Genomic DNA, 24,660 nt, shown 5'->3' on the forward strand with positions numbered 1-24,660 from the left:
CATACCTCCCCCAAGGCCCAACGGTCCCCATAAATTCAAACATGCTGGATGGAACCACATTTAAATCTGCCTGATTCAAATTTTACTTTATGTCCGCACCAGATTTCACACACTTGTAGATATCAGTCCTCGAAACAGGCCTGATTTTTTTCCGTCAAGATTCATGAATAATTCCCTGGGGAATAGTTGGAAATGTTAAAGAAAGTGATCATGGATCCGCCCTTTTGTCTGGATCAACACCAACATTTAATGAGTTCTTCCTGGTCACCAAGAGCTTTCGTGGAAACCCATTCAGTAGTTTTTGCATAATCCAGCTAACAAACCAAACACCTGTGCCGGATCTTTTCATCAAGATTCATGAATTATTCTCTGGGAAATCTAGTACAAGTCAGCGAGACCAGATGCAGCAAACCAATGACAGATTGACCACCATCCAACAGTGGAGCTTTAGATGTTTAATATATTTTTGAATTTAAACACCCGGGCAAAACATTTCAGTCTGGACTTTTCATCCCAAAGTTATTATGACCTGTCACTGTTCCGTTGCACAATGTTACCAAAAAAGCCTGGGAAAAGTTAAACAGTTGGGAGTCTGCTCATCCCGGCGTCAAGTCAGCTCCTCAATGGAAAGACTTTAGTGAGCCTCGCATCCAATCGCAATCCAGCTTGCTGGAATAATGTTGTATTGAACCCGCATGTTTACAGAGCTTCCCATTGTGGTAAACATGGATTTAAAAAAAGTCTGACAGTTTTTAAACTCCCACCACCCACTCTGTCTCGTAAAGGCAGGACGTGGTTGAAAATACAGCTTGAACCATGGGTGCAGGCCTCCTTCTGCTCCCGCTAACTGCATTTTGTGTGGCTGGCTGATTTGAGTCTAGTGTTTCATACACATACAAAACCCACACATTGTTTGTTTTACTTGTTGCCCTGGTGATAGTGGCATCTCTCAATAGTTGACCTGAATAGATGCAGAATGGAGGGGGGGGGAGTGCAGGGCACAGCTTACATAGGTTTGCTTCTGTTAACTTAAGAGAATAGGAACGGATCAGACATCTGTCCCGGTAAATAAACTATTCTGGGTTTGTTTACATTGTCTTCTTTGTTAGGGTTTAGTGTCGGCAGCACAGATATACACTTACAGTGCTGCTGACCACAAAGCTTTGTCTTAAATAAGACCTTTCCAGCAGTTAGGGTCAAAATTAGATAGTCTCACTCTCAGTGCTGAGTGTTTGATTGGTAACTCGACCCTGTGTGAAGGGAGGCTCAAGTGTCTGTATGTGGCAGGGGAGTCTGTTTCTGGAGTGACAGTGATGGAGAGTGACCAAAACAGATCATCTTGGGCCAGATGAGGAGGGGGCGGGGGCCAAAGTGCTGTTTGTTTTCGGGATCAACAGGCTGCTCCTTTTCCTGCTCCGTTAGCTATTTGATAGGCAGAGGGATATATTACCGCTGTCTGATTGCTTTACAACCCATTGGCACCAGGCCGTCTGCCTCAGGTAGGATCTGCACCTGTGTGCACAGCTGATAGCACAGAAACACAAACCACACACAGCTCTGAAGTGTTTCCTTGGTCACAGGAGCTACGAGCAATTATAGTGTGGAGAATAAATTAACCTATACAACAGCGGCACACCTCTGAAACAACATGGCCTCTGTTCTTATAATATTAATATTCTTAATCAATATTATAGTACAGAGATTAATATTCATTCCTCAAAATATGTTGCAAGGAGTTCTAGCAAGGAATCTCCTGGGCCGGCCAAAGAAATGTACAAAAAATAAAGAAGGAAATTCCCCCAAAGTGTTTTAGTTGCACTATTAAGAAATCACTTGGTTTCAAAGAACGACTTTTGCAGAGGGCTCAAGTGTTTGTCTGATAATCGTGGGGCAACACCGAAGGTTTGTCATCTGTGACTGGTTGGACCTGATCTGTCACATGTATCTCTGTCCTCTCACTGAGCAAAGAGGGTGGGGTTTACCCCTGGCCTGTCTGTGCTGAAGAGTTTAAAAAAAGAGAGAGATTTACAGTGAACGTCTCCATGTCCATATAGTTGAGCACTTTCTTGCATAGTCTCATTTTCCGGCAAGAAAGCAGTTGAAAATAAAATATATTTTCTGATAAAACTAATTAGGGTTAGAAGTTGAACTGGCAGGTTCTATAAATAGTAAAAACATGTTGGTAAAACTACAATGTGCCCACATACTTTTTTATATCTACAGATTTCTGAGAAAGCCTGACTGTGAGTGAGAGGCACTGACAATACACTTGTCGGTATGTAGTTTATAAAAAGTGTCACATTTATGTCCAGCAGCTGTGGTACACTTAATCTTCACCTTCTTTGATGCATGACTTGAATCCCCGCTGCATACACTCACTGGAGGAAAAATAAAACAGGTCAGCATATTGTGCAATCATTCATCACTGGGATCATTGTGTGTGTGTCTCAGGTCACGTAAGTAAATGTGTGCAGGGGAATATGCAAAAACTGCATTTTGCAATCTGAGCGTGCACACAAGTGGATCATGATTCCATGTCCATGTACATGCAAGGTTGTATTTCTCTGGTTGGACTATTTTAACACTGGTTTGAAAGAGACAGATTTTGCAGACTGAAGTACAACTGGATGAGTCAAGCTTGGGCTCGCTCTGTGCTGTGCATGTATTTGAAGTAAAAGAAAAAAAAAACTTTGAAACGTCAAACAGGAAAGTCAGGATTCATGAAAGCAGAAAAATGTGTGGCTGCAAGGTTAACTCGGTGTTGTACAGGAGAAAACGTACGTACTGATCTGAAACTGAGCGACCCCCTTTCATCTTCGCCCACGTCCTAACCTCTGGACATGAGTACATGTGTTTCCATCACCTGTGGGTCTGTGCATATACATGTGCACTGCAGACTCTGTGTGTGTGTGTTATATGACCACGGTTTACAAACACAGTCTGTCTCCCGTTACCGGACACCAGAGCTATTCTGGCCTCCTCTTCCGATGCACACCATCCTAGTGTCCGGTCTCCATGTGGAAGTCAGCAAGCCAAGGTCACCGGGTCAAATTCCTCCAGCTCTTTGGCATTCTGCCCCAGGGTTCAAGTAGTGTGGAAGCGTGTGTGTCTGTGAGTTTGTGTGCATGTGTGCGGGCATGTGTGTGTGTGTTTTTGTGGCGTGTGTGCATGAGCTGTTTGTCTTCCATGCCACATACTACATTCTGTTTGAGGAAAGGCATTGCAAGAGAGTTCTGTGCTGGTGAAAGATAGAGGTGCACACACACACACACACACACACACACACACACACACACACACACACACACACACACACACACACACACACACACACACACACACACACACACACACACACACACACACACACACACACAGGGGTTGCATTTGAAATAGAGCTTTAAAAGGACATGTTATACAGGAGTGTGATTAATGTGGCTGTCTCCACACATACTTGCAGCAGTCCTGGTTGGCTGGAAGGTGAGTGCTATGAGAAACTGCTGTTTGCTCGAGGGTAGACACTGATCCTTAAGGATCAATCGCGGAAAGACATATTTTAAGTCTATCTGGTTGACTTAAACTCTGTGTACTTGACACTTGAGCACACGAGCGGATGTGAAGAGAGTCGGAACAGCACTGCAGTGTGAGAAATTCAGTTTAGCGGCTAAAAAATCCAGCAGGGGCAGAAAAATCTGTGTCTTTTTTAAATAGAGTGTGGGACCAATGGGAAATCTGCCAGTTTCACAAATTGTGTTTTTTCAAAAATTCTTTAGAATGTAAATAAAAGTAATAATACCAAATATTCAAATCAAAATACAAACGTTCTGACTATAAAATCAAAAGATGTGCTCATAAAGCAGTGGAATCTAGCATTTATATTTTTAACCCTTATATCACTGGATGCAATAGATAAGAATATACATATGGTTGTTTACTACTGTTCTATTACCATGTAATATTTAAATGGTCTGTATTGTCTACAAGTCTTGATGACAACTCAAAGTGCTTTCCAGTAAAGTTTTGTAATTCACCCGTTCACACACACACTCATACAGTGCATCTATGTGCAGCATCTTCTCTATCACACATCCCTCACACAGTGCCTGCAGAGCCGTCAGGGGCCATTTGGGGTTGAGTGTCTTGCCCAAGGATTCTTCCGCACATGGAATGAGGGAGACTGTGATTAAACTGCCAACCTTTAGTGGACGACCTGCTCTCCCGCCAACCATAGACAGTTAGAATGCTGTCAGTAAGTGGAGGTGAAGATTCATGTATAAACTGATCATTCTAGATGTAGGTCAGACTGCGTCTTAATCTGCAAATAGTAATTATAGGTGTTGCATAAATGTGGTGGAGCACAAAGTGCAGTATTTATACAGCAGAAATGTAAATAGGGAAGAGCTGTCTGATAACGCCACAGACAAATACATGCACACACACACACACACACACACACACACACACACACACACCATGTATCTCTCTGTGGAGAGGGTGGGACGAGGGGCGTGGAGGCCGAGACAAAGCTGTTTCTTCTGCAACAGCTGTGATTACATGACAAAACCAGTCAATTACTAACATTAGACATGTCTGATTGTTGCAGACAGACTGTGTGCCACCAGCACTGTCAGGGTTCTTGTTGGATGAACCCCTCAGCGGTTTAAAATGTGCCAATTTTCAAGTCATGAGTTTTAAATCTCACTATGAAGCTGTGAGCTTCATTTCCACCAGAATATATTCTGGTGGAAATCTCTCAATTATACTTAATTGAAACACTTAAAAAAGACTTTGAAACTATAAAAGCAGCGCCTCAAGTCAAGGTAACGATTATAACACAGACAGAAAACTAAATCATTGGATAAATGAAAAGAGATAAATATGTGTGATTAAATGTTTACTTTTATATTTCTGAAAAATGTAATATGTGAATTTAAATTGTTGCCAGAGAAAAGGCCTACATTGTGCATTATGGGATGTCTCAGACTTGGTTTCTATTCATCTATCACAAGATCTATTCTTAGACTAATTCTGTGCATTGAGAAAACATTAGCATGTTAAACATTGGTATTTAAGCGTATTTGAATTTTAGCCCATATTAAATGCTAAATTGTACATAGCATGTTTGCATTACATACATCCAATGCCTTCCATGTTGGCATGCGTGAAATACTAACTTTAAGCATGTTAGTAGGCTAAACAGTATAACGTAGGTACACATGTGGATATGCTGCTGCTGACACACTATCTTGGTTCTGAGACTGCCGGCTCTTCCACTGTGAAGACTGTTGAACCAAGAAGGTGTGTCAGGTCAGGAGCGCAACCTAGAGCAAGTCTGCCGTTTTCTATGACATTTCCGGGGTTGTGCACTGGGTTCTTTGGCATCTGATGAAGGACATTTGGCACAAACAACCTGACTGCGGGTAGTTCCATTGTGAAGGTTTGCTGTATGATCTCTAAGTCGCAGCTGTGGTCCAAACTCTAGTCACCAGTGATGGTGCTCCACATGAGGTTTCTCACAGAATTTGATGTTTGGTCTCCACTCAAGTGTGAGGTCCATGGTGAAATCGCAAATGTACATCTGCAAGTGATCACAAAGATATGTTGATCGCATGGCGTAACCCGGAATAAAGACTTACAAGAGTTACTGCTTGCACCTGCTGCGTGCGCGTTGTCGTGACGCAGAGTTCGCGTGCTCGAGGAACAGTCTCGTAACTTTTTGAAAACACCTCGTAAAGATATATTGTGCAAACAAGCTCCCACAAAAAAAGCGGAGGAAATTCTGGATTGTCGTTTTGTATCGGAACATCTCGCTTTATAAAAACGTTTTTTTAACAGGGACGGAGGCACAAGACAAACGCCAACATACATACACACATTGTCTACAGAGACAGACTATAGAAGCTCTGATTAAAACACATACACAGGACATATCTAAAACCAACAACAATATGCTTGCTATGACGTTACATGATATGTAGATGATCAGTCTCAAATCAAAATGACTGATAAGAAAATAGCTTTTTGTTTTTTTTACCATTAATTCCAATCATATACATTTCACCTATAGGGTTCAACTTTGGTTTAGAACTGTTTACCCCATGGTTAAATAAAATAAAACTACTAAAAATGTATTAAAATTATAGCCAATAAGTTTGAAAGTTTGAATTGAAGGAGCCTAATACTCTCATACCAGTTTTATTTACAACATTACAGTGAAAACAGAATCCACACGAGGACATTTTCCAGAACTTCCTGGAGTTCTGTTCCCTGGAATTCCAAGAGTCCTGCCGGAAATCCAACATGAGGCAACAGGCCGCCCCCTGAAAGGGTCGCAGAGTGTGAATAAGTCCACAGAGCGAACATGGCCGTGGCCAACAGACGGGCTGAGTCAGCGTCACATTCCAGTGGAGTCAACCATCCACTTTACCCTCAGAGCGCACACGCACACACACACAATCACTCACACGCACAATCACTCACACGCACAATCACACACACGCACAATCACACACACACACACACACACACACACACACACACACACACACACACACACACACACACACACACACACACACACACACACACACACACACACACACACACACACACACACACACACACACACCTCTCTGCCCCTTTTTTTTTTCTCTTGAACATGTTACAGGTGTGCCAGGTTTATATCATCCACTTTATCCTGACAGAATAATTCCTCTTCTCAGTGATCCAGACCACAATCACTCAGTCTGTCTTAGTCATCTGCACATGTACACTGCTCTTCCCTCCTTTTGTTCACCCTCAGTCTTAATGCTACCATCCAAATGTAAACATTTGATGATTTAGGATATTTTACACATGAAGAGCAGGTTCTCTCTTATTATTTTTTACCTTGGAGCCCCCTGGTTTGTCTCTACTCTCTCTCCACTCAGCTACCAAATGACAAATTAGCTGAATGGTGATTGTTGGTGAATAGCTGGTAGTCCACATTGTCCACTACTGACAGGAAAAGTTCTGGGAAATGTCTGGAGTAACTGACATTTGCGTTCTCATTAACAGCCCCTACGGGAAATTCCCAGAGTTCCGTGAATGACTGAAAGAAGCTTCACGTACAAACAAACAAACTCATACACGCTGTCCAATCAGCCATACAGCAGTAAGAGACAGGCTGACTGTTCGTCTCTACCATCGACCCTGAACAAACACATCTCTCTGTGGACATGACAGTCAGTACAGTATATCCCATACAGCTGCTCTGATGGTTGAATAGCATGTGAATATACCCCCACACCTTTAAAACGTCCGATTACGGGCTGTGTCCGTGACCGACAAGCCGACATCATGCTGTGATGGACCGGCTGTGTGGAGGTGAGAAAGGAGACCGTTGAACTTTTCTCTGGAGCTCCTTTTTTTCCATTCGTCACACAACTATTTTCATGTGAACAACACTATGACTGCGCTTAAGGAGAGATCATCTGAAAATGTGTCTTGTTATCCCTGTATTTAAACCATATCCCGTCCCCTACCTCTGAAAGAAGGTCAGGTTTTCACTGGTTCTGTTTGATCATGACCTGAACCCAATCCTCAAACCATCAATCCTCAAAGTCATACTTCACAGGAATTTGTATGCAGCCGGTTTTGCCAAATGCAATAACTCATAGTGTCTGTGCAGTTTTGTCAATCTGGTGTTATTTTAAAATGTAAATCAAAGACACAGTACACGGCAAAAAGTATGTGGACACTGGCTGTTTTGCATCTATGTGGCCCAGTCAGGTCGCTCAATTCCAAATAAAACCAATTTCTTTCAAGTATCTCTTAAACAAAATACTCTAATGCCTAACTGTTCCCTGAAAACATTTTTCACTTAAATTGTGTTTTTCTGTCCATATTGGCCACAAAGAGGTCGTTTCATAAAACTATTTCAAAGTAAGTGATGGACATGTGAGAGTTTGAGCATCAAGCTTGACTTGTGAAGTGAAAATGCCCTTTAAACACAAGGCCATTGTCGTGCCAGAGAGAAGGGATTTCCACAAAGTGTTGGAATAGAGTAGAACACCTATGTATAAATAACAAATATATAAGAAAAAAGGCATTTTAAAAGTAAACATATTTTTAATTGTAATTACATCAGTAATTTTGATATTATTAAAAAACCAGCAAAGATTCCTGAGAAAATGTTTGTATGGTGTGTGAAATAGTAATAATAAGCAAGGCATGGTGAGTTTAATTGTGTAGAACCTTTCAACATGGAGGCGGTTCATCACTGTCATTAATAATGCAGGATAATTAAATGAACGCTATTTATAAATTGTTATTATTATTATATAATTTATAAATCTAGGTCTAATATAGATCAAACAGATCAGCCGGTGTCTGAACCCATTGTTCTCTGTGACTTTCCTCTCCTCCCTCAGTGTGGAACAGCGCTGCGCTGTCCTGCTTTCCTGTAACGGCGTGTGATTAACTCTGTGTGAGTCAGGTAAAGGCGTTTTGCAACGGAAGGGAGGCATCTAACACCACCCCCTTCCTCAGGATTTTTAGGTTTAAAGCTGTGACACATCTTTTCACGCAAGCTTACTGTCAGTCAGGTGCACTGGTTGTCATTCATCACACTAGAGGCAGTTGTAGGGCCTGCAGCTGGGAAGGCTGCGTTCACATTCTGACATATTTAGACCGGACGTAGATATATGACAGATCTCTTTAGGGGAAATTTGATGGGTTTGTAGTTGTATGGTCAAGGATAAAAGCTATAAAGCAAACAGAGGTAAATGTGGATCAGGTATAAGATAAACTCTCTGTGGACTCGAACAGGATATCTTTGGAACAGAGTATTGGGTCTTCAGTCTAATCCACAGCCCGACCCTGTATCACAGTGCTAAGTTGTCATCATGAGGGCTATAACCAATGCATGATAATAGTGATGACTGGTATTGTCACTTGCCTGGAGTAATGCAATGTGGATTTTCCTGTAAGGTCACCAGAGTGATGCAAAACCCAGTTCTCAAGAGCACAAACTGAGTCATCTATCCAAATAAAATACAATATACCTTGTGCGAGTGGCATGATTTCAAATGTCTTTTACTGCGTTGTGCCAAACTTGGTGCACAGTAAACATAATGAGCAGCAGCTCTCTTTTACAGGTGTTCAGCATGTGCAGATGTCCCGTTTTGAGTAATACGTTTTTCCATTTCTGGAAAACGTTACTTTATGTTACTATAGTTACCTACAGCAAGAAGGTCCAACGCAGTCTGATATTTCTGTCTGACGTTTGCATTACCTTCCCATATGGGTTTCCAATTTTATTCCCACAGGCCAGATTAACTGATACTGAACTGTATCGCATATATATGCTGAGTTTATATAGGACAGAGGACATCTTAAAGAATAGGATCACATTTTTGTGTATCTTGAAACAATATTAACATGTCCATATGAGTGGATGATACTGTATGTATTAAAAAGTTAATGGTCTGTCCATATATTGGACAGATGTTCTTCGATGATTCCCCCAGCTAAAGCTGAGCAAACTGTCGGTAAATGTTGTATTCAATAGACTCAAGAGACGCATTTGGTTTTGCAAACTCAGACTGTTGCAACCTCATATTAGCTCAAGCTGAAGGAGTGTGAACTTTGGCCCCATTTCAAAGATGTTCAGGGCCAACTTTTTCGATTGTACTTATGGAGCAGAGAGTATTGTTTTAGGACAGAAGTATAAAAACAAGTGAACCTATCATTAAAAGTGGTCATAACCAATTTTAACGCCGCACCAAACTTGTTCTGAATATTACTGGAGGGTATCCCCAGATTTATCTTTTGGAGCTGATCGTTCGAAGGTCAAGATCAACAAGAATATGATGTGAAAAACACATTATCCAAGATATCTCTTTGAATAATCAAGAAAGAATCTAAAGCTTTTATTGATCAGAAAAATATTCATCATTGTATGATGCTATATGACGTCATGGAAAAGTCACAAAGAAGTCCGAAAATTATGTCATGCTTCAATAATGCATTGTTGGAGTTATCTCTACATCATGTGCAGGGTATGCATCACCCGTCCAATGCTTTTATTTTTATAACTGCATAAGTTTATAACATTGGGCTAAGCCGCCGATCTGACTTTTTAAATATAAAAAAAAGCCCTAAAAAAACCCACCTTACTACGTGAAAAGGCTGGGACCTTTTTTTTTTTTATTCAGCCATATTGCTTACTTAGTAATTAAAGCCGGCTTATAGTGACTAGCTGGCAAACATACTGAGACATTTACCAGCGTAAAAAAGCCAGACATTTTTCTCAAAGCTGGTGGAGACCAAAACAGAGATAAAAGGAGAATTAGAATTAGTATCTATGGACAGAAACACACCTCATAATGAATCATAATGTTTCTAGATTTATAGATAGGTCAGTAGTTAGCCAAACAGAGAAATGGCTAAAAATAGTATTTTTCCTTGTTTTGTATTTTGCATATTTCCTTTATCTTTCCATCTCGTTGCTTCCTCTGATACAAACGTCTGTCCTTGTGCTGCCGGCACTAAAAATACTTGAAATAGTGATACACTGTCAAGCAGTCTTAATGAGCAGCTGGAAACTGCAGAGGTAGTGCCTTCATCTGCAACTCATCAGTGATCGCTGGAAAATTTGAGCCAGTGATGCAGCGATAACAGTGATGTGACGGCTGCTCTGGTTAAATTATGTTCAGGCTTAGCTGCTGTGCTTACTAATGAGGAGGTAACTAGCAGCCCCGGTTTCCATTCATGGTGCCAAAAGATGCTGTTTCCATGTTCCAACTTTATCTAAAGACGAGGACAACAAATACTCAATACTAACACATCAACATTTGAAAGTAAGAATTTCATCGAGCAAAATATGGCTTTTCTACTGTTTTGTTGTGACTTTATGATTTTTTCTGGCCTAAAACAATAGGAATGGATTCATTTAAGCAGAAAATACAACTGAAAGCACGAGCCCCATCTCAGTCACTTCACGTCTTTATGTTTGTGGTGTGAAGCATGAAAAGGACTATGACTGGAGTCAGAGTCAGGTTTCCTGAAATGACTGGGCATGTGGCTGCATGGGGGCAGCTCCTAACCTGTGCTGAGTAGGACAGACACCCCCAGGGTAAGACCGTGGCAGCTGGTATGTTTCTAAAAACAGGCAAACCTCTCCCCCTCCTTCTCCACCTCCTCACCCCTTCGTCCTGCTACCCTGTGCTTTGTAGCAGATGTTGATCTCTGTCTGTCTTCAGAAGGAAGCAATTATTGAGTCAGAGGGAAAGACGCACCTCCTTTTAATAAACCCACATCAAATCATCCGATGACTGACAGCCCCGGAGCGGTGACTCACGCACGAGCCGGAAACTGAGAGAAAAATTTCAACAGTGACAGAGAGGAAACTGAATGAGGAGTCTGAAAGGAGGCAGAGTCATGCAGACAGGACAGAGCTCCAGAGCACCAGACACACCACACTTTCATTCCCCTCACTTCCCTCCTCATAAACATCATTTCCCTCCTCCACTCGGACAGGATAACCTGGTCGCAGTGCCTCTCTCTCCCTCTCTCTCCCTCTGTCTCTCTCCCTCTCTCTCTCTGTCTGTCTGGCTGTATGACTCTGATCCTCGGACCTATGGCAGCTCAGCCTCTTACATAAGGTCGACCTGGTAAAATTCCACAGTGCTCACTTGCTCCCTGCTCCTCTGACTTCCAGTCGTTTCAACAACAATTTCTCACTGTTCGAATCCTGCCGCCCACTCGTAGGATGTTTTTCCAGCTGCTCACAAACAGGCTACCTCACTTCAAATGAGGCTTCGAAAAGAGAGAGGCTTTACCTATCAGAGATTTCCTCATCTGAGAACACTGCGTGTCATTGTTGTGACGGGTCTCGCCTTCCGTTCTGGAGCGTCTCCTGAAGATACACTCGGGGGGGAATTGGCTGACACTGATCTGAAGGACAATAAACAGTGGCTTTTAGTTTTATTTTAAATTATTCTTGAAAAAATGTGCACACATTGAATATACAGCACTTATAATTATTTGATTACTTATTACTCAATTTAGTTTGCATTGTTTAGGGTGTGCAGCTTTAAACATTAATAATATTTGAGGGTAAATTAAATCTGCAATGAGTTTTTTGCCAGTCAGAGGCTGTGTAAACAGATCATCTGCCAAATCATCACCTTGCAACCGTTTTCATTTACACATTCAGCAGTCGAACCAAAAGCATTAATTTGAAGTCGTGCGTGTGGCCAACCGATGAATGCATCATTCACTCTCTTTGAACTCTGTTTTTGGTCTCTACCAACTCCTGAAGTAAGTATCTGACTATTCAGCTGCTGAATGCTCCAAAATGTTTAGCATCTAGTCGCTAACTGCATCTCTCTGCTGTTTGGTGCAGAGTAGGTTGTGTACAGGAAGGAAGAAAAGTCACTATAAAGCTCCATAAAGCTGAGGGGTCTGCACATTCAGGTATTACTTCTTCGTAAATTCATCACTAAAACTAACACCTTTCACATTCTCATTGGTATCCTTCTCAGTCCCATATAGTCAAACTACAATGTCATTTAAGTATTGAATTGCTGTTCACACTTTGTCTAAGTTTACGTGTTGAACATCACCAGTTCCAGTAGGAAAAAACCGCAGCAGGAGATGAGACAGAGATCATAGATAACTCGTCTGATGAGTCACAGACCGGAGGATGACAGATTAGACCTATCAGTTAGGTTTGGGATGTAACACAACACCACCGCACAGGCACGAGTGCGCGCACGCGCACACACACACACACACACACACACACACACACACACACACACACACACACACACACACACACACACACACACACACACACACACACACACACACACACACACACACAGCAAACATAAAGTCAGATATGGAGTGCTACTTGTTGCAGTACCCATGTTAATTTGAAATCCATTAAATTGAAATGGATCAGTTACATACTTCCTGGATAATGCAATTTAAAACACACTCTGTTGTCTGGAGATACTGAGAGAAATGTAGAAGAAAAGGAAACGTCTCTAAATCTTTTTTTTCTGGGCACCTACAGGTCAAACATTATCAGATGACCAACTAACTCATTTTGATTCTGTACATGTTGCATGTCCTATGCATCACGTACAGTGCAGTAGTTACATATATTCAACTGTAGCTTTGGTTAAACAGCCCTTATCTAATTCATTTGTCCATAATTTCACCAGCTGTGACATCCTGGTTTTTCCAAAGACGCTGTTTATGCACAAACTGAAAGATCAGTTGTTACTACTATGTCAGATTTCACGGCCTGTGGTCATCCTCCTCTTCCTCAGTCCCACATGGCTTTTTGCATGACCTGCTTTTCTGACAGTCTCTTTTCAGTTCATTTCATAACACAGAACAAGATTCCAGCACAAGGTAAAACACTTTCTTTCTCAGATTATATTCCACATGCTCATAAAGTTTCTATACTGGTTCACCCCTAATGGGCAGCTGTGAGTCAGTCATCCGCCACTGTGTGGGGAACAGAGCAGACTGGCAGATGTGAAGCCAAACACTCTTGTCCCTGATTTGAACTGTAAATGGTTTTCAGACCTGAACACCAGCGAAGAGTTATTTACCCCCCCCCGACCTGCAGGTTAGTTAATCCAGTGTGCAAACATCACTGTTCCAGTCCTTGGGCAGTGCTAACACAGTTCTAAGAATCAGGTTAATTAGTAGGTACTATTTGTTTTCTCACTGCCATGTACAGTAGTATGGATGATATCTTGTAAAATACATTTGATACAATGTAAAAGCAAAGCAATGCACAATAACATATTCCATTGTTTATGTCTCTGCACATGTGGATGTGTGCAGAAATACAAGTTGCAACACACTTGTGAGTCACACACACACACACACACACACACACACACACACACACACAGACAGTCTGAAGACACGAAGAAGAACAAGTTTTACTGCTGGAAGGAGGGAGGATCAATCCTTTATTTAACCCTTCGATGTGAGGCACCAACACCTGCATAATACGCATGTGTTCAGGCTGAGATAACATGCACAAGCTTCGCTGCATGCTGCTGTAAACTGAGTCATGTTACACCACCACAGCTGGTTCAACCCTGACCAGCCGCCCCGCTGTCGCACAACAGGATCTCGTCGTTCCCACATTTCCCTCCAGCATCATCGCCACGGAGCTGATCAAGACAGATGGTCCCATGTCCAGCAGCACAGTTTAGTGTTTTGCTGCCTCGCTGGCTGGCTGTCCTCACTCTGCACAGAGAGGCTGGCTAATAATTTGTCAGCCCCTGTGGGGTATGAGGTCAGCATGTCAACAACGGGCCCAGTGTTTCGCAGGCCAGCGATGGAGATTAGAGAGCGAGGCTGATCCCGGCCACTCTGCAGCCAAGGGGGAGGGAAGGAGGGCGAAAGGAAGCAAGGGAGAGTGGGTGGTATTCCTGGGTCTTTCTCTCAGGGAGGCGCAAACCATGTTTTTCAACAATCAAACCCGTTTTGGACATGAAAAAGGGCTATGGTGGCATGATTATGTTTGCCAGCTACAGTGCATAAACACTGGCACAAAGGCACTAAAGCGCCCTGACGTGCAAGAGTATTTCTTCACGCCAGGATGTGTGTGTGCGTGTGTGTGTGTGTGTGTGTGTGTGTGTGTGTGTGTGTGTGTGTGTGTGTGTGTGTGTGTGTGTGTGTGTGTGTGTGTGTGTGTGTGTGTGTGGTGTTCCCTTGATGCAAAGAGCGTCTTATGTTTTGTCAATCTGAGAGGTGTTGTGCAACAATGTTCCCTCCTCTGCAGGTCATAAGGCTAATCCTTGGAAATCTACAGACAAAATATGGTTCCAGACTCGTAGAACAAACCGAGTTTGGTCAGATTCTGCGGGGAACCAAAACACAGAGACCAAGAAAATCCTTTCAACATTTACACAGGTTGACTCGCCTCTGTTATCAGTTGTTCAAACAGCACTTTGCTACAGAATGTGCCTGCTGCCCACACAGCGGCAGGAGGCTTCAATTCGCTCCATCACCAGCAACACAATACTTTTTCTCACCTCAGTCTTCCCACTGTTCATGATATATAAATATTCCACTTTCTCTATAAAGTGACAGATGTCAACAGTCAACAAGCAAGAGAGACTGCATGAGTCCTATAGATGAAGTCTAAAAAATACACACCGCCGACACCTACTGGCTGAGCTACGTAAATGTCTACACTCATGAGGTGGTGAATACTGTAAAATAAATAAATGTGTATTGAATAGAGTATCGAGGTCACATCTAGAGTTGTGGGACTGTTTAGATCAATCTGCTTTCAAATGATCACCATCATCATGCAGATGTTTATTTTGAATTTGCCTCCTCTTCACATGTTTTCAAAAGGTATCATTTCATCAGTGGGAAGTTTCACTGAAAACAGTTGGTGTAGATGTTGAACAGACATAATGAAGACTAAAGACACTGCACAGGGTTTCTGCAGGACTCACCAAATAAATTTAAGACTTTTAATCTTAAAGTTTGATCATACTGGTCAAAGTTTGAAAACATGATGGAAAACTAGAAGGGATAATATGGCTTGTAAATAGTATAATTATATCACCATATATTCTTTTATCAGAACTTCCCAACAGTACATAACAAGTCCTAATAACTTACTTAGTAACAGTGGTGTGACCGATATGACTGATCTGTGGATAAAGTTATAAAAAAGGGTATTAAATAATTTAAGTTAATTAATATTTTTGCTAAAAGAAAAAATACAACAGCATTTGTTCATAATGAAATAAGGAGCTTCCTACAGCTACTATGGCTTCCTGTCGTAAAACTGTTACAGAAACAAATTAAACCAAAAATGTATCTAGGTGGATTTTTTTATAGCAATTCTTTAATCTGAGGTTCATGAAGCAAAAAAGTGATGGCACTACATCCACACCAGCTCTTAACTACAACATTATACAAGTTATTACTACAGGGTTTCCACTTGGTCTTGTCTAAAAAGAAATAACCTAAATTTTAGGCATTAGAAATGATGTTAAAATATTACGCACAAGGTTGTAAATCAGGTATACTGTAGGTTTAGTTATGTCAACGATGATTTAATGCTGCTTCTGTCTCTCTTTAAAGATTTTGTTTGTTTTTTGCTGGGATGCATAGTATCTAATGTTCACATTGGTTTAATTCTTTTCATTTATGGTAGTGTTTTTTTGTGCGGATGTAGGTAGTATATATTGAGAAATTTACATAGAAAATACAAAAGAAATCTACAAACGTGATTTATGTGGAACTGATAACTGAGTCTACAAACACCCTGGTCAGAATTTACACAGTGGATACTGTCTCGTGTCTCTGCCTGTAGTTTGAGAGATAACATGTGTAAGAAATGACTCCAGTAGACATAGTATTTAAATGTCCTTAACTATGGCTTAATGAACCCTTCCATGTCAGTGCCAGACCATTGAGACACACACCAGGAAACAAGACAGAAAATGGGTTTGCATGTGTTTGATGGTGGCACAGATCCTTAATGAAGGTTTTCTGAAGCTACAACAAACAGGTCAAAAGGTCTGTTCCCGCTCGAGAACGAAAGCTGCTCAAACATAAACAAGATGTTAATCTGAATCCACGAGATCCAGCCAGCGACTAGAGATTTGAAATGGTTCTGCAAAATAGAGTGTTCCTGACTCTTCACGGGGAAGATAGTCTTGAATGCAGGTGCGTGATAAAAGATTGAAGTGTAGGTGTAACGAGCGGACAAGACTTTCATCACCGCTCTTCTTACGTCAAGATGACTAAGATAGGCAACAGAACTCCTCCTTCATGTCCCTGAACAAACCCTTCCTGTAACTGATACATCTTCAGATCAGGCCTGTTCACATCAAGTGTACTTGGGAGAAACGTAGAAAAGTAATTTTCGTATATATGTTATTACGTGTACTGTATGTACAGGAACATGCAGCCCTGCATACTAAAGATTTGTGGTTGTAACAGAGCATAGAGGGTAAAGGAGAATGAGGAATACTACTATTTGAGGAATATATATTGTTCTGTATGAGATATAATGCAAAATCATAAATAACAATGCTTTTGAAATGTCAGACTTTTATCATTGCTGAATAACATAAAAATGTGAAACTCATGTTGAAAGATAAAAGATATGCACAGTAACAGCTTCCTCTGCCGACCAAGTCAAGCAACTAATTCTCGATGTGTTAATCACAAAAACTACCTTGTGATTCAGAAGAATACCTCTGGCCGTGTTGGGCACTCCCTCCTTTGAAAGTGAATATGCAGACATCAAAAAGACATGCTCAGGAACTGAACCGGTAAAACCAAAACACTTTTTATTGAGCTTTGAATAAGTTTCCCTTTTGTTTCCCTTTAAAGTGTCTTCCTCTTGTTAATCTACACTGCAGCTGAGTATTCCCCTGAATGATTCTGTAACATTACTAAGCTGTATTCTCCAACCTGACAACACCAGTGTATTCAAAACTGAGAATGTTATGAAGTAAAACGTTAGTGCTTTGATTTTAAAGACCATTTAAAAGTGCATATGTGAAACAGGTGGTTTATTCAAATATTGTGGCAGGAAATATGTCAATTTGCTAGTTGGGATGAAAAACTATGTTTGCAAATGAAAATGCAAAACAACACTGAGGTGAATGCAAAACATGACGACCCAGAACAATAAGCTATAGATCATCTTCATGATGGAATCTCACTGTCTGCTACACCCATCATACATTACTGAGTACTCATCACTACAATATAACACAAGTACTCAGTAGTCATCATACTACATGAGCACTCATCACTACACAAGTACTCAGTAGTCATCATACTACAATGAGTGCTCAGTACTCATGACTTCAACAGTACATGACTACTCATCACATTATTACACGAGTACTAAGTACTCGTGACTTCAATACTACAAAAGTACTCGGTATTAATCAGTACAACACTACATGAGCACTCAGTACTCATCACTTCAATAATACATGAGTATTATTACTCCATTACTACAACATTACACAAGTACTCAGTACTCATCACTGCATTATCACAAGAGTATTCAGTACTCATCACTTCAATAATACACAAGTACTCAGTAGTTATCATTTGAATAATACATGAGTACTCAATAGGCATTACTACAATATTACAGAACTCTGTACTCATCACTAAATCATCACAAGAGTCGCATGATAAGAAACACATACAAACTGATATTTCTGAAGAACAAGTGCTGTCGTAATAACACAGTTAAAGTGAATTTACAGTATGTGCTCATCTTCCTACAGATAGATACACCAAAGAGCATCAAAGTACAAACCACAAGCAAATGTCAGGAAAATGGTCCGGAATGAAGAACACCACCTGCACCACAGACACACACCAGTCGCACTCAAGGGAATCTTTCTTTTTTACAAGCAAAAAACCTACAGAACATAAAAAACGGTTATACCGTCAAATACGATGCCACCTTTTAAAACTTGTTCAATGTTCTGTCAATTTAGTCAAAATGGTGCAATGAATATTATAAATGTTGTTTTCTATATTAATAAGAATACAGATATCTCTCTATAAAATTACAATAGTGAGGGGTTCATTTCATACCACAAATGTAAATGTGGGTCAGTATTATAAGGACCATTTAACATCATTTGCAGTTACTTAATTTTATTTCTTCAGGTGGTCAGGGAAGGGAGGGGCCAATCCCAGCGACTGACTGCGGAGCTTGGTGTTGAATTTGCATACAACAATATTCTAATGACACATATACACACACTGTTCACCTCACACTAACTCCAGTCTACGGCTTATCTGCATCATGGCCTCACCGTTCATTCTGCTGGTCCTGTGCTGGCAGTTTAGACCGAGCGACAGTGTGAACGCTTCACCCAAGTGGTACCACAACATTTCCACCAGTCTCTTCAGTCTGCCTGGCGACATTATGCTTGGAGGCCTTTTCCACATTAACCAGCTCTCCAGCAACCTCAGCCAGAGGAGGGAGCCCAACAACATCAGCTGTGAAAGGTAATGTGTTGTGAAAAATGACCCTATTATCTGAGATTCTGCACCAACCTGTCTAATGAGGCCTCTCCTTTGGGATCCCACAGGTTAAATGTAAATGGTCTGGGCCTCTCTCTGGTGATGAAATATGCAGTGGATGAAATCAACGCAAACCAAATTCTGCTCCCTGGTGTCAAGTTGGGTTATGAGATCTATGACACGTGCAGACAATCAGCCGTCATCGTGAAGCCTACCATATCCTTCCTCGCAGCAAAATCCACCAAAGCGCTGTCTGTGGAGTGTAATTACACCAACTACGAGACCAGCATATCAGCCGTGATTGGTCCTTTTAGCTCAGAAATGGTGTCCATCATTGGGAAAGTCCTGGGGTTCTTTCTCCTGCCACAGGTTTGATTACAAATATGTATTTCTACACTTTTTTCTTTCAAAAACTAAACAACATTTCAATTTGGTCATTCATTAGATGTTCACTTGTTTTGTTTAAAATACTCAGAAAACGACTGTCTACTTGCAATGCAAATTGTACCTCAACTTCAGTAAAGGGACAGGGTGTCAACAAGAATGGCAGTTAAAGAGCACATACCTCCCCAACAGCACCAAATTGCAAATACTCATATATCAGTCCACTAAACATGCCCGATTTTTTAAAGATCAAAACCCATGAATTATTCTCTGAGAAATCAACAAAAATATTGAAAAACAACCTATCTCAAAATTAGTGTAGTAAAATACTTGATACTCAAAACCATTGTATGACTCCTCTCATTCCAGATAAGCTTCGGGGCAACCAGCGACAAATTCAGTGACAAGCTTCTCTACCCATCCTTCTTCCGCACCGTGCCTAGTGACAAGTGGCAGGTGGACGCCATCGCTCTTCTACTGAGAGAGTTTAACTGGAACTGGGTGGCCGTGGTGGGCAGTGAAGAAGAGTACGGACAACAAGGCGTGCAGCAATTCTCCAAAATAGCAGAGAAGATGTCGGTATGCGTGGCCTATCAGGGGCTGATTCCAGTTTACACTGACCCCATACCAGCTGTCAGAACCATCATCAACAACATCCTGGCTACAAATGTCAGAGTGGTGGTGGTCTTCTCTCTTGCAGAGCCAGCTGAGATCTTTTTCAAAGAGGTGAGACAATGTGGTACAACACGTTAAATAACTGTAACACTGACTGACAGTGGTGGAGAATGTACATGCTAACATTTTACTAAAGTAAAAATACGAATAAATAGACAAAAATGTGCTTAAGTGAATATAGAAGTACAGCATTAACTTTTTCTTCTTGAGTAAAGGTAAGTGCGTTGCTTTTCAAGGCCCCATATTGTGACGTATGACGTAACAACAAATTAGGCCCCTTAGGTACTTTAGGTATTTTGGTACCACAATGTAACGACTTTGGCAACAGTGAAGATTATTGGATAATCTACCTTGTGTGTCTCCCTGCAGCACATTCTCTCTTTCTGTTGGCACCATGGCACAATTACCACAGCTGCACCTGTAGAGGAAAAAGCGACATTACTAGTGAAATAACAGCGTTTAAACTTACTGTCATGTCTACGTTTACGACAACAAAAGGAAAACACAAATTACGTAACAACACGATTATACACATAATGAAACACAATGTATATTTTCAACCTTATAAAGCAACTGGCATCATATCAAATACAGTGTTTTGTAACTAAGCGTTTGGTTACATGAGCTGAGCTTTTAAACCGAGCATGATTAGAAACTGAATAAAACGTCCCTGCAGGCAGCAGGACCTCAACACCTGACTGTGGTCAAACCAGCCGCCTCTCGCGTTTGGATGGTCAAATTTAGCGGCCTGTCGTTTTTCGAGTGCGCAAGTGATAACGCGTTTACGGTTATCTGCTGCCACAAGTACTATGAAGTAAACATATGAAGAAAGCAGAGGAGGCTCATTCTAGTTCTCTGGAGGGCACTTTGACAGAGGACTGCTCATAAAGTACTTCATAATATTTGTTGCAGTAGTAAACTGAGCTTTTTTAAATAAAGTTTTGAGGAGAAAAATAAACTCATCTCAACCTCAGAGCCGCGTCACAACAATTACCGTATACACGCAATCAATTGCGCACTTGGAAAAACGGCCGGCGGCTGGTTGGACGACAGTGTAACTCACCGTTCTGAAACATCCTGTCGTCACCGGCCGTGAGTGGGTGGTTGGTCTTCTGAAGCTGTGGCTCAAACATAATAACTTTACTCTCAGCTGGAGTCGCCGCCATTTGTGTTTACCGGCGACTTCCCCCATGCTCCAACGGGAGACCGGTGATTGGCCTGTTCGCGTGTCACTCAAAGTGCAGTCAGCCAATCAGAGGAGACCGAAAACGGCCTGTTCAGTCTGGAGCTCCACAGAGAAGCGGAAGAGGAAATACACATTGCAGTAGTTTTTTTGACTTTAAACCACTGATATATCATTTTACGGGTACCAATACCTCAAATTCAATACCCGAATAGTGTAAAATATGGGGCCTTAAAATAAAGTATTAAAAGTAAAAGTACTTTCAGAGTGTAGCCTAATTCCCTCATGCATCAGTCTACCACATCTTCATGGTTTAGTCTCTGAATCCACTTCAGGTGTTTCTTCACCCATAATCCTGCTGCTGCAGGAGGCGGGGTCTAATGTTATCCGTCCACTTTGATTAGCTCAGTGGACCAATCCCCCTTGCATTATTGATTACTGTTAAAACAAAACTATGTGAACATGTATCACAATGCTTTGTAAAAAATGTAGTGTAGTAGAAATTACAGATATTTGCAGATATATGTAGTGGAGTAAAAGTGAAAAGTACACCTAAAAACAAATGTAATCAAGTACAGATACTATTTACGAAAAGGTTTGGTGTGTACGATTTAGTGACATCTAAAGGTGTAATTGCATGTTGCAGCTGAATACCCAGCATCCCCCCAACCTTCAGTTGTCTTAAAAACCCAAAAGGTGTCCAGTTTGGACTACTGTAAAAAACATGGCGGCCTCCGTACAGAGGACCCGCTCCCGATGTAAATATTAAGTAATTTAATATAAAGGGCCCATTCTAGGGTAAAGAAAAACAACAATTTGTACAATTTAGATGATCACACACTAGTGAAAACATCACTGGATTTATATTACATTTTTGCCAATAGATCCCTTTCACCTAAATCTTACACACTGAACCTTTAAGTACAGTAACGAAGTAAATGTACTTTGTTCCATCACACCACTGCTGACAGACTAAACTCAGTTCACTACCAATCATCCTGTCTGATCCCTTCCAGGTCATCAGGAGGAATGTAACAGGAGTGTGGATTGGCAGCACAGCCTGGTCCCTCCACAACAGACTGACTTCTCTCCCCAACATCCAGAGAGTGGGAACAATCCTGGGCTTCACTGACATGACACAGACCCTGGATCAGCTCATTCCCTACATACAGGAGCTCCTCATCAAACTGAGCAAGGAGAAGTCAGACATGTCACGTCCAGCAACAAAGTCATACAACAATCCCTGCCCGGAGTGTTGGGACTTATCACCTGCTAACATCAGTTTGGTGAAAGACGCAGCAGTGCAGCGCGCGGCTTTCAGTGTGTATGCGGCCATCTACAGCGTGGCAGAGGCACTGCATAAACTGCTGGAGTGTAATTCAACTGCCTGTATGTGGGGATCAGAAACTAAAATCTATCCCTGGAAGGTGATGTTTGTTTTTCGTCTGCTGTTATAGCTGATTGCACACAGTTGGAAATTAAAAGGTTTTTTAAGCAAAAATAAAATCTAACAATGACTAAAATCTTCTTTTGCAGCTGTTGGAGGTTTTAAGGAACACGTCAGTAAACATAAGTGGCACACAGTTAAAGTTTGACAGTAATGGCAACCCAAACCTGGGATATGATTTGGTCGAGTGGAGCTGGGAGGCCTCAGGGTTAAAATTTATAAATGTTGGAAGCTTTTATGAAGAACTGACTATCAACAAGTCCCTCTTCAAATGGCACACTGCAAACTCAGAGGTAATTTCAGCCACACATCAGAAAATAGATACAAACCTCTAAACATACAGTATATGCACTTTAAAAGATTTGTTATTACATTCCATCCTAAACACTGATTTTTTTCTTTTGTACCATAACAGTCCTAACTATGATGCATTAACCTTCGCAGGTTCCTCTGTCCACCTGTTCAGCAGCATGTGAGACAGGACAGGTCCGCAGAGTCAAAGGCTTCCACTCCTGCTGTTTTGATTGTATTGACTGTTTGCCAGGATCGTACCAGGCAAATCAGGGTAATGTGGTTGTACATCTCACCCACCTGTTCTGTTCAAAGGTCAACAAAATCAGTTTACCAGCACCTCTAAAGGCCATTTACTAAAACACTTTATCTTTGTTTTTACCTATACAATAACTGAGTTGTGGAATTTACAATTTGATGTTTTGTTCTCACTGTGACGTTGCAAGAAAACCATCAATGATTTGGCCAATACATAATCCTGCACATAGAATCTCACCTGATGTTTTCACACTTCAGTTTGAATGGATTAAATCAACAAGTTATCACATGTAAATTTTGCATCCTTAGAGGAGCTCAGAGGTGGGTTTTGTTACCTCTGGATCAATCCAGACTAACTGTTTCCAGTGAGGTGGCACACATTCATGGTTTGATTTGATTCCTGAGAGGTGTGCCTGTTCATCACACTAACTTCCTGCTGTCCTCTCTGACTCACAGACGACATCCAGTGTACTAAGTGCCCTCAGGGTCAATGGTCCCTGATCCGCAGCACCAGGTGCATCGAACCCACCTTTGACATTTTGTCCTGGGACACACCTGAAGCTCTGCAAATGATCATGGCCGGGTTGCTGTTGCTGCTGTGTCAGGGGTCAGTTGGTGTCGTGTTCCTGAAACACTGGGGGACCCCGTTGGTGAAGGCCTCAGGGGGGGCCCTGAGTTTTGTGGCTCTTTTCAGCCTGATGGGAGTGTGTCTCAGTCTGCTGCTCTTCCTGGGACAGCCGGGAAACGTTGTGTGTCGTCTGCAGCTGCCACTTACCTCCATTTTCCAAACAGTCGCCCTCTCCATTATCACATTCCTCTCACTGCAGGTGAGGAATGACAGATACAATACATTATTGTCATGTAGAATGATATAAAAAGAACATGTTGTTCACAGGCGGAAACCACATTTGTTTTCAAACAGATATTCTTTGTGACTGAGTTCCCAGAGACAGCCGCCTCTCACCTGCACATCCTTCGAGGTCCTTGGATCTGGCTGTTCGTGCTGGTCTGCTGTGCAGTTCAGGCTGCTCTCTGTGGCTGGCTTGTCCAGGAATGGCCCTGGTTATCTGACCATGTGGCAAACATGAAAATCAACTTTGTGAGGGCCTTCCTGTCATGTCCATTGTCACCTTTGACTGGATTTGCCTTAATGCAAGGTTTCAACTGTTTAATGGCCCTTATCTCATTCATGTGCACCTTCATGGCGGTGAAGCCTCTTCATCAGTACAACCTTGCCAGGGACATCACCTTTTCCTCCCTGGTCTACTGTGTGATTTGGGTGTACTTTATTCCAATCTACATAGGCTTGAATGACAAGAATAGGACCATTGTCCATGTTTCTTTCATCCTGGCAAGTAACTTTGGACTG

General features: G+C 41.6%; 1 protein-coding gene and 1 long non-coding RNA gene across 2 annotated transcripts in view; one reads left to right on the forward strand and one right to left on the reverse strand.

Annotated features, from left to right (window-relative positions):
- The first annotated feature begins 18,425 nt into the window (after window positions 1-18,425).
- LOC117762065 (taste receptor type 1 member 3) overlaps window positions 18,426-24,660 on the forward strand; it is a 6,659-nt gene continuing 424 nt past the window's right edge. Inside the window, exons 1-8 of the mRNA XM_034586513.1 lie at window positions 18,426-19,038; window positions 19,122-19,422; window positions 19,807-20,163; window positions 22,312-22,722; window positions 22,832-23,035; window positions 23,187-23,307; window positions 23,748-24,118; window positions 24,214-24,660. The exon at window positions 24,214-24,660 is cut by the window's right edge and continues 424 nt beyond it. Coding sequence (XP_034442404.1) covers window positions 18,833-19,038; window positions 19,122-19,422; window positions 19,807-20,163; window positions 22,312-22,722; window positions 22,832-23,035; window positions 23,187-23,307; window positions 23,748-24,118; window positions 24,214-24,660 — 2,418 coding nt within the window. The 5' untranslated portion in view covers window positions 18,426-18,832. The remainder of the gene's footprint in view (window positions 19,039-19,121; window positions 19,423-19,806; window positions 20,164-22,311; window positions 22,723-22,831; window positions 23,036-23,186; window positions 23,308-23,747; window positions 24,119-24,213) is intronic.
- Window positions 20,056-21,235, reverse strand: LOC117762066. The gene is made up of 3 exons (XR_004613928.1): window positions 21,176-21,235; window positions 20,463-20,530; window positions 20,056-20,150 (listed from the first exon to the last, which is right to left on the reverse strand). It is a non-coding gene; the product is annotated as an uncharacterized LOC117762066 (long non-coding RNA).

Source organism: Hippoglossus hippoglossus, chromosome 5 (genome assembly GCF_009819705.1).
Source record: "Hippoglossus hippoglossus isolate fHipHip1 chromosome 5, fHipHip1.pri, whole genome shotgun sequence".
Taxonomy (NCBI): domain Eukaryota; kingdom Metazoa; phylum Chordata; class Actinopteri; order Pleuronectiformes; family Pleuronectidae; genus Hippoglossus; species Hippoglossus hippoglossus.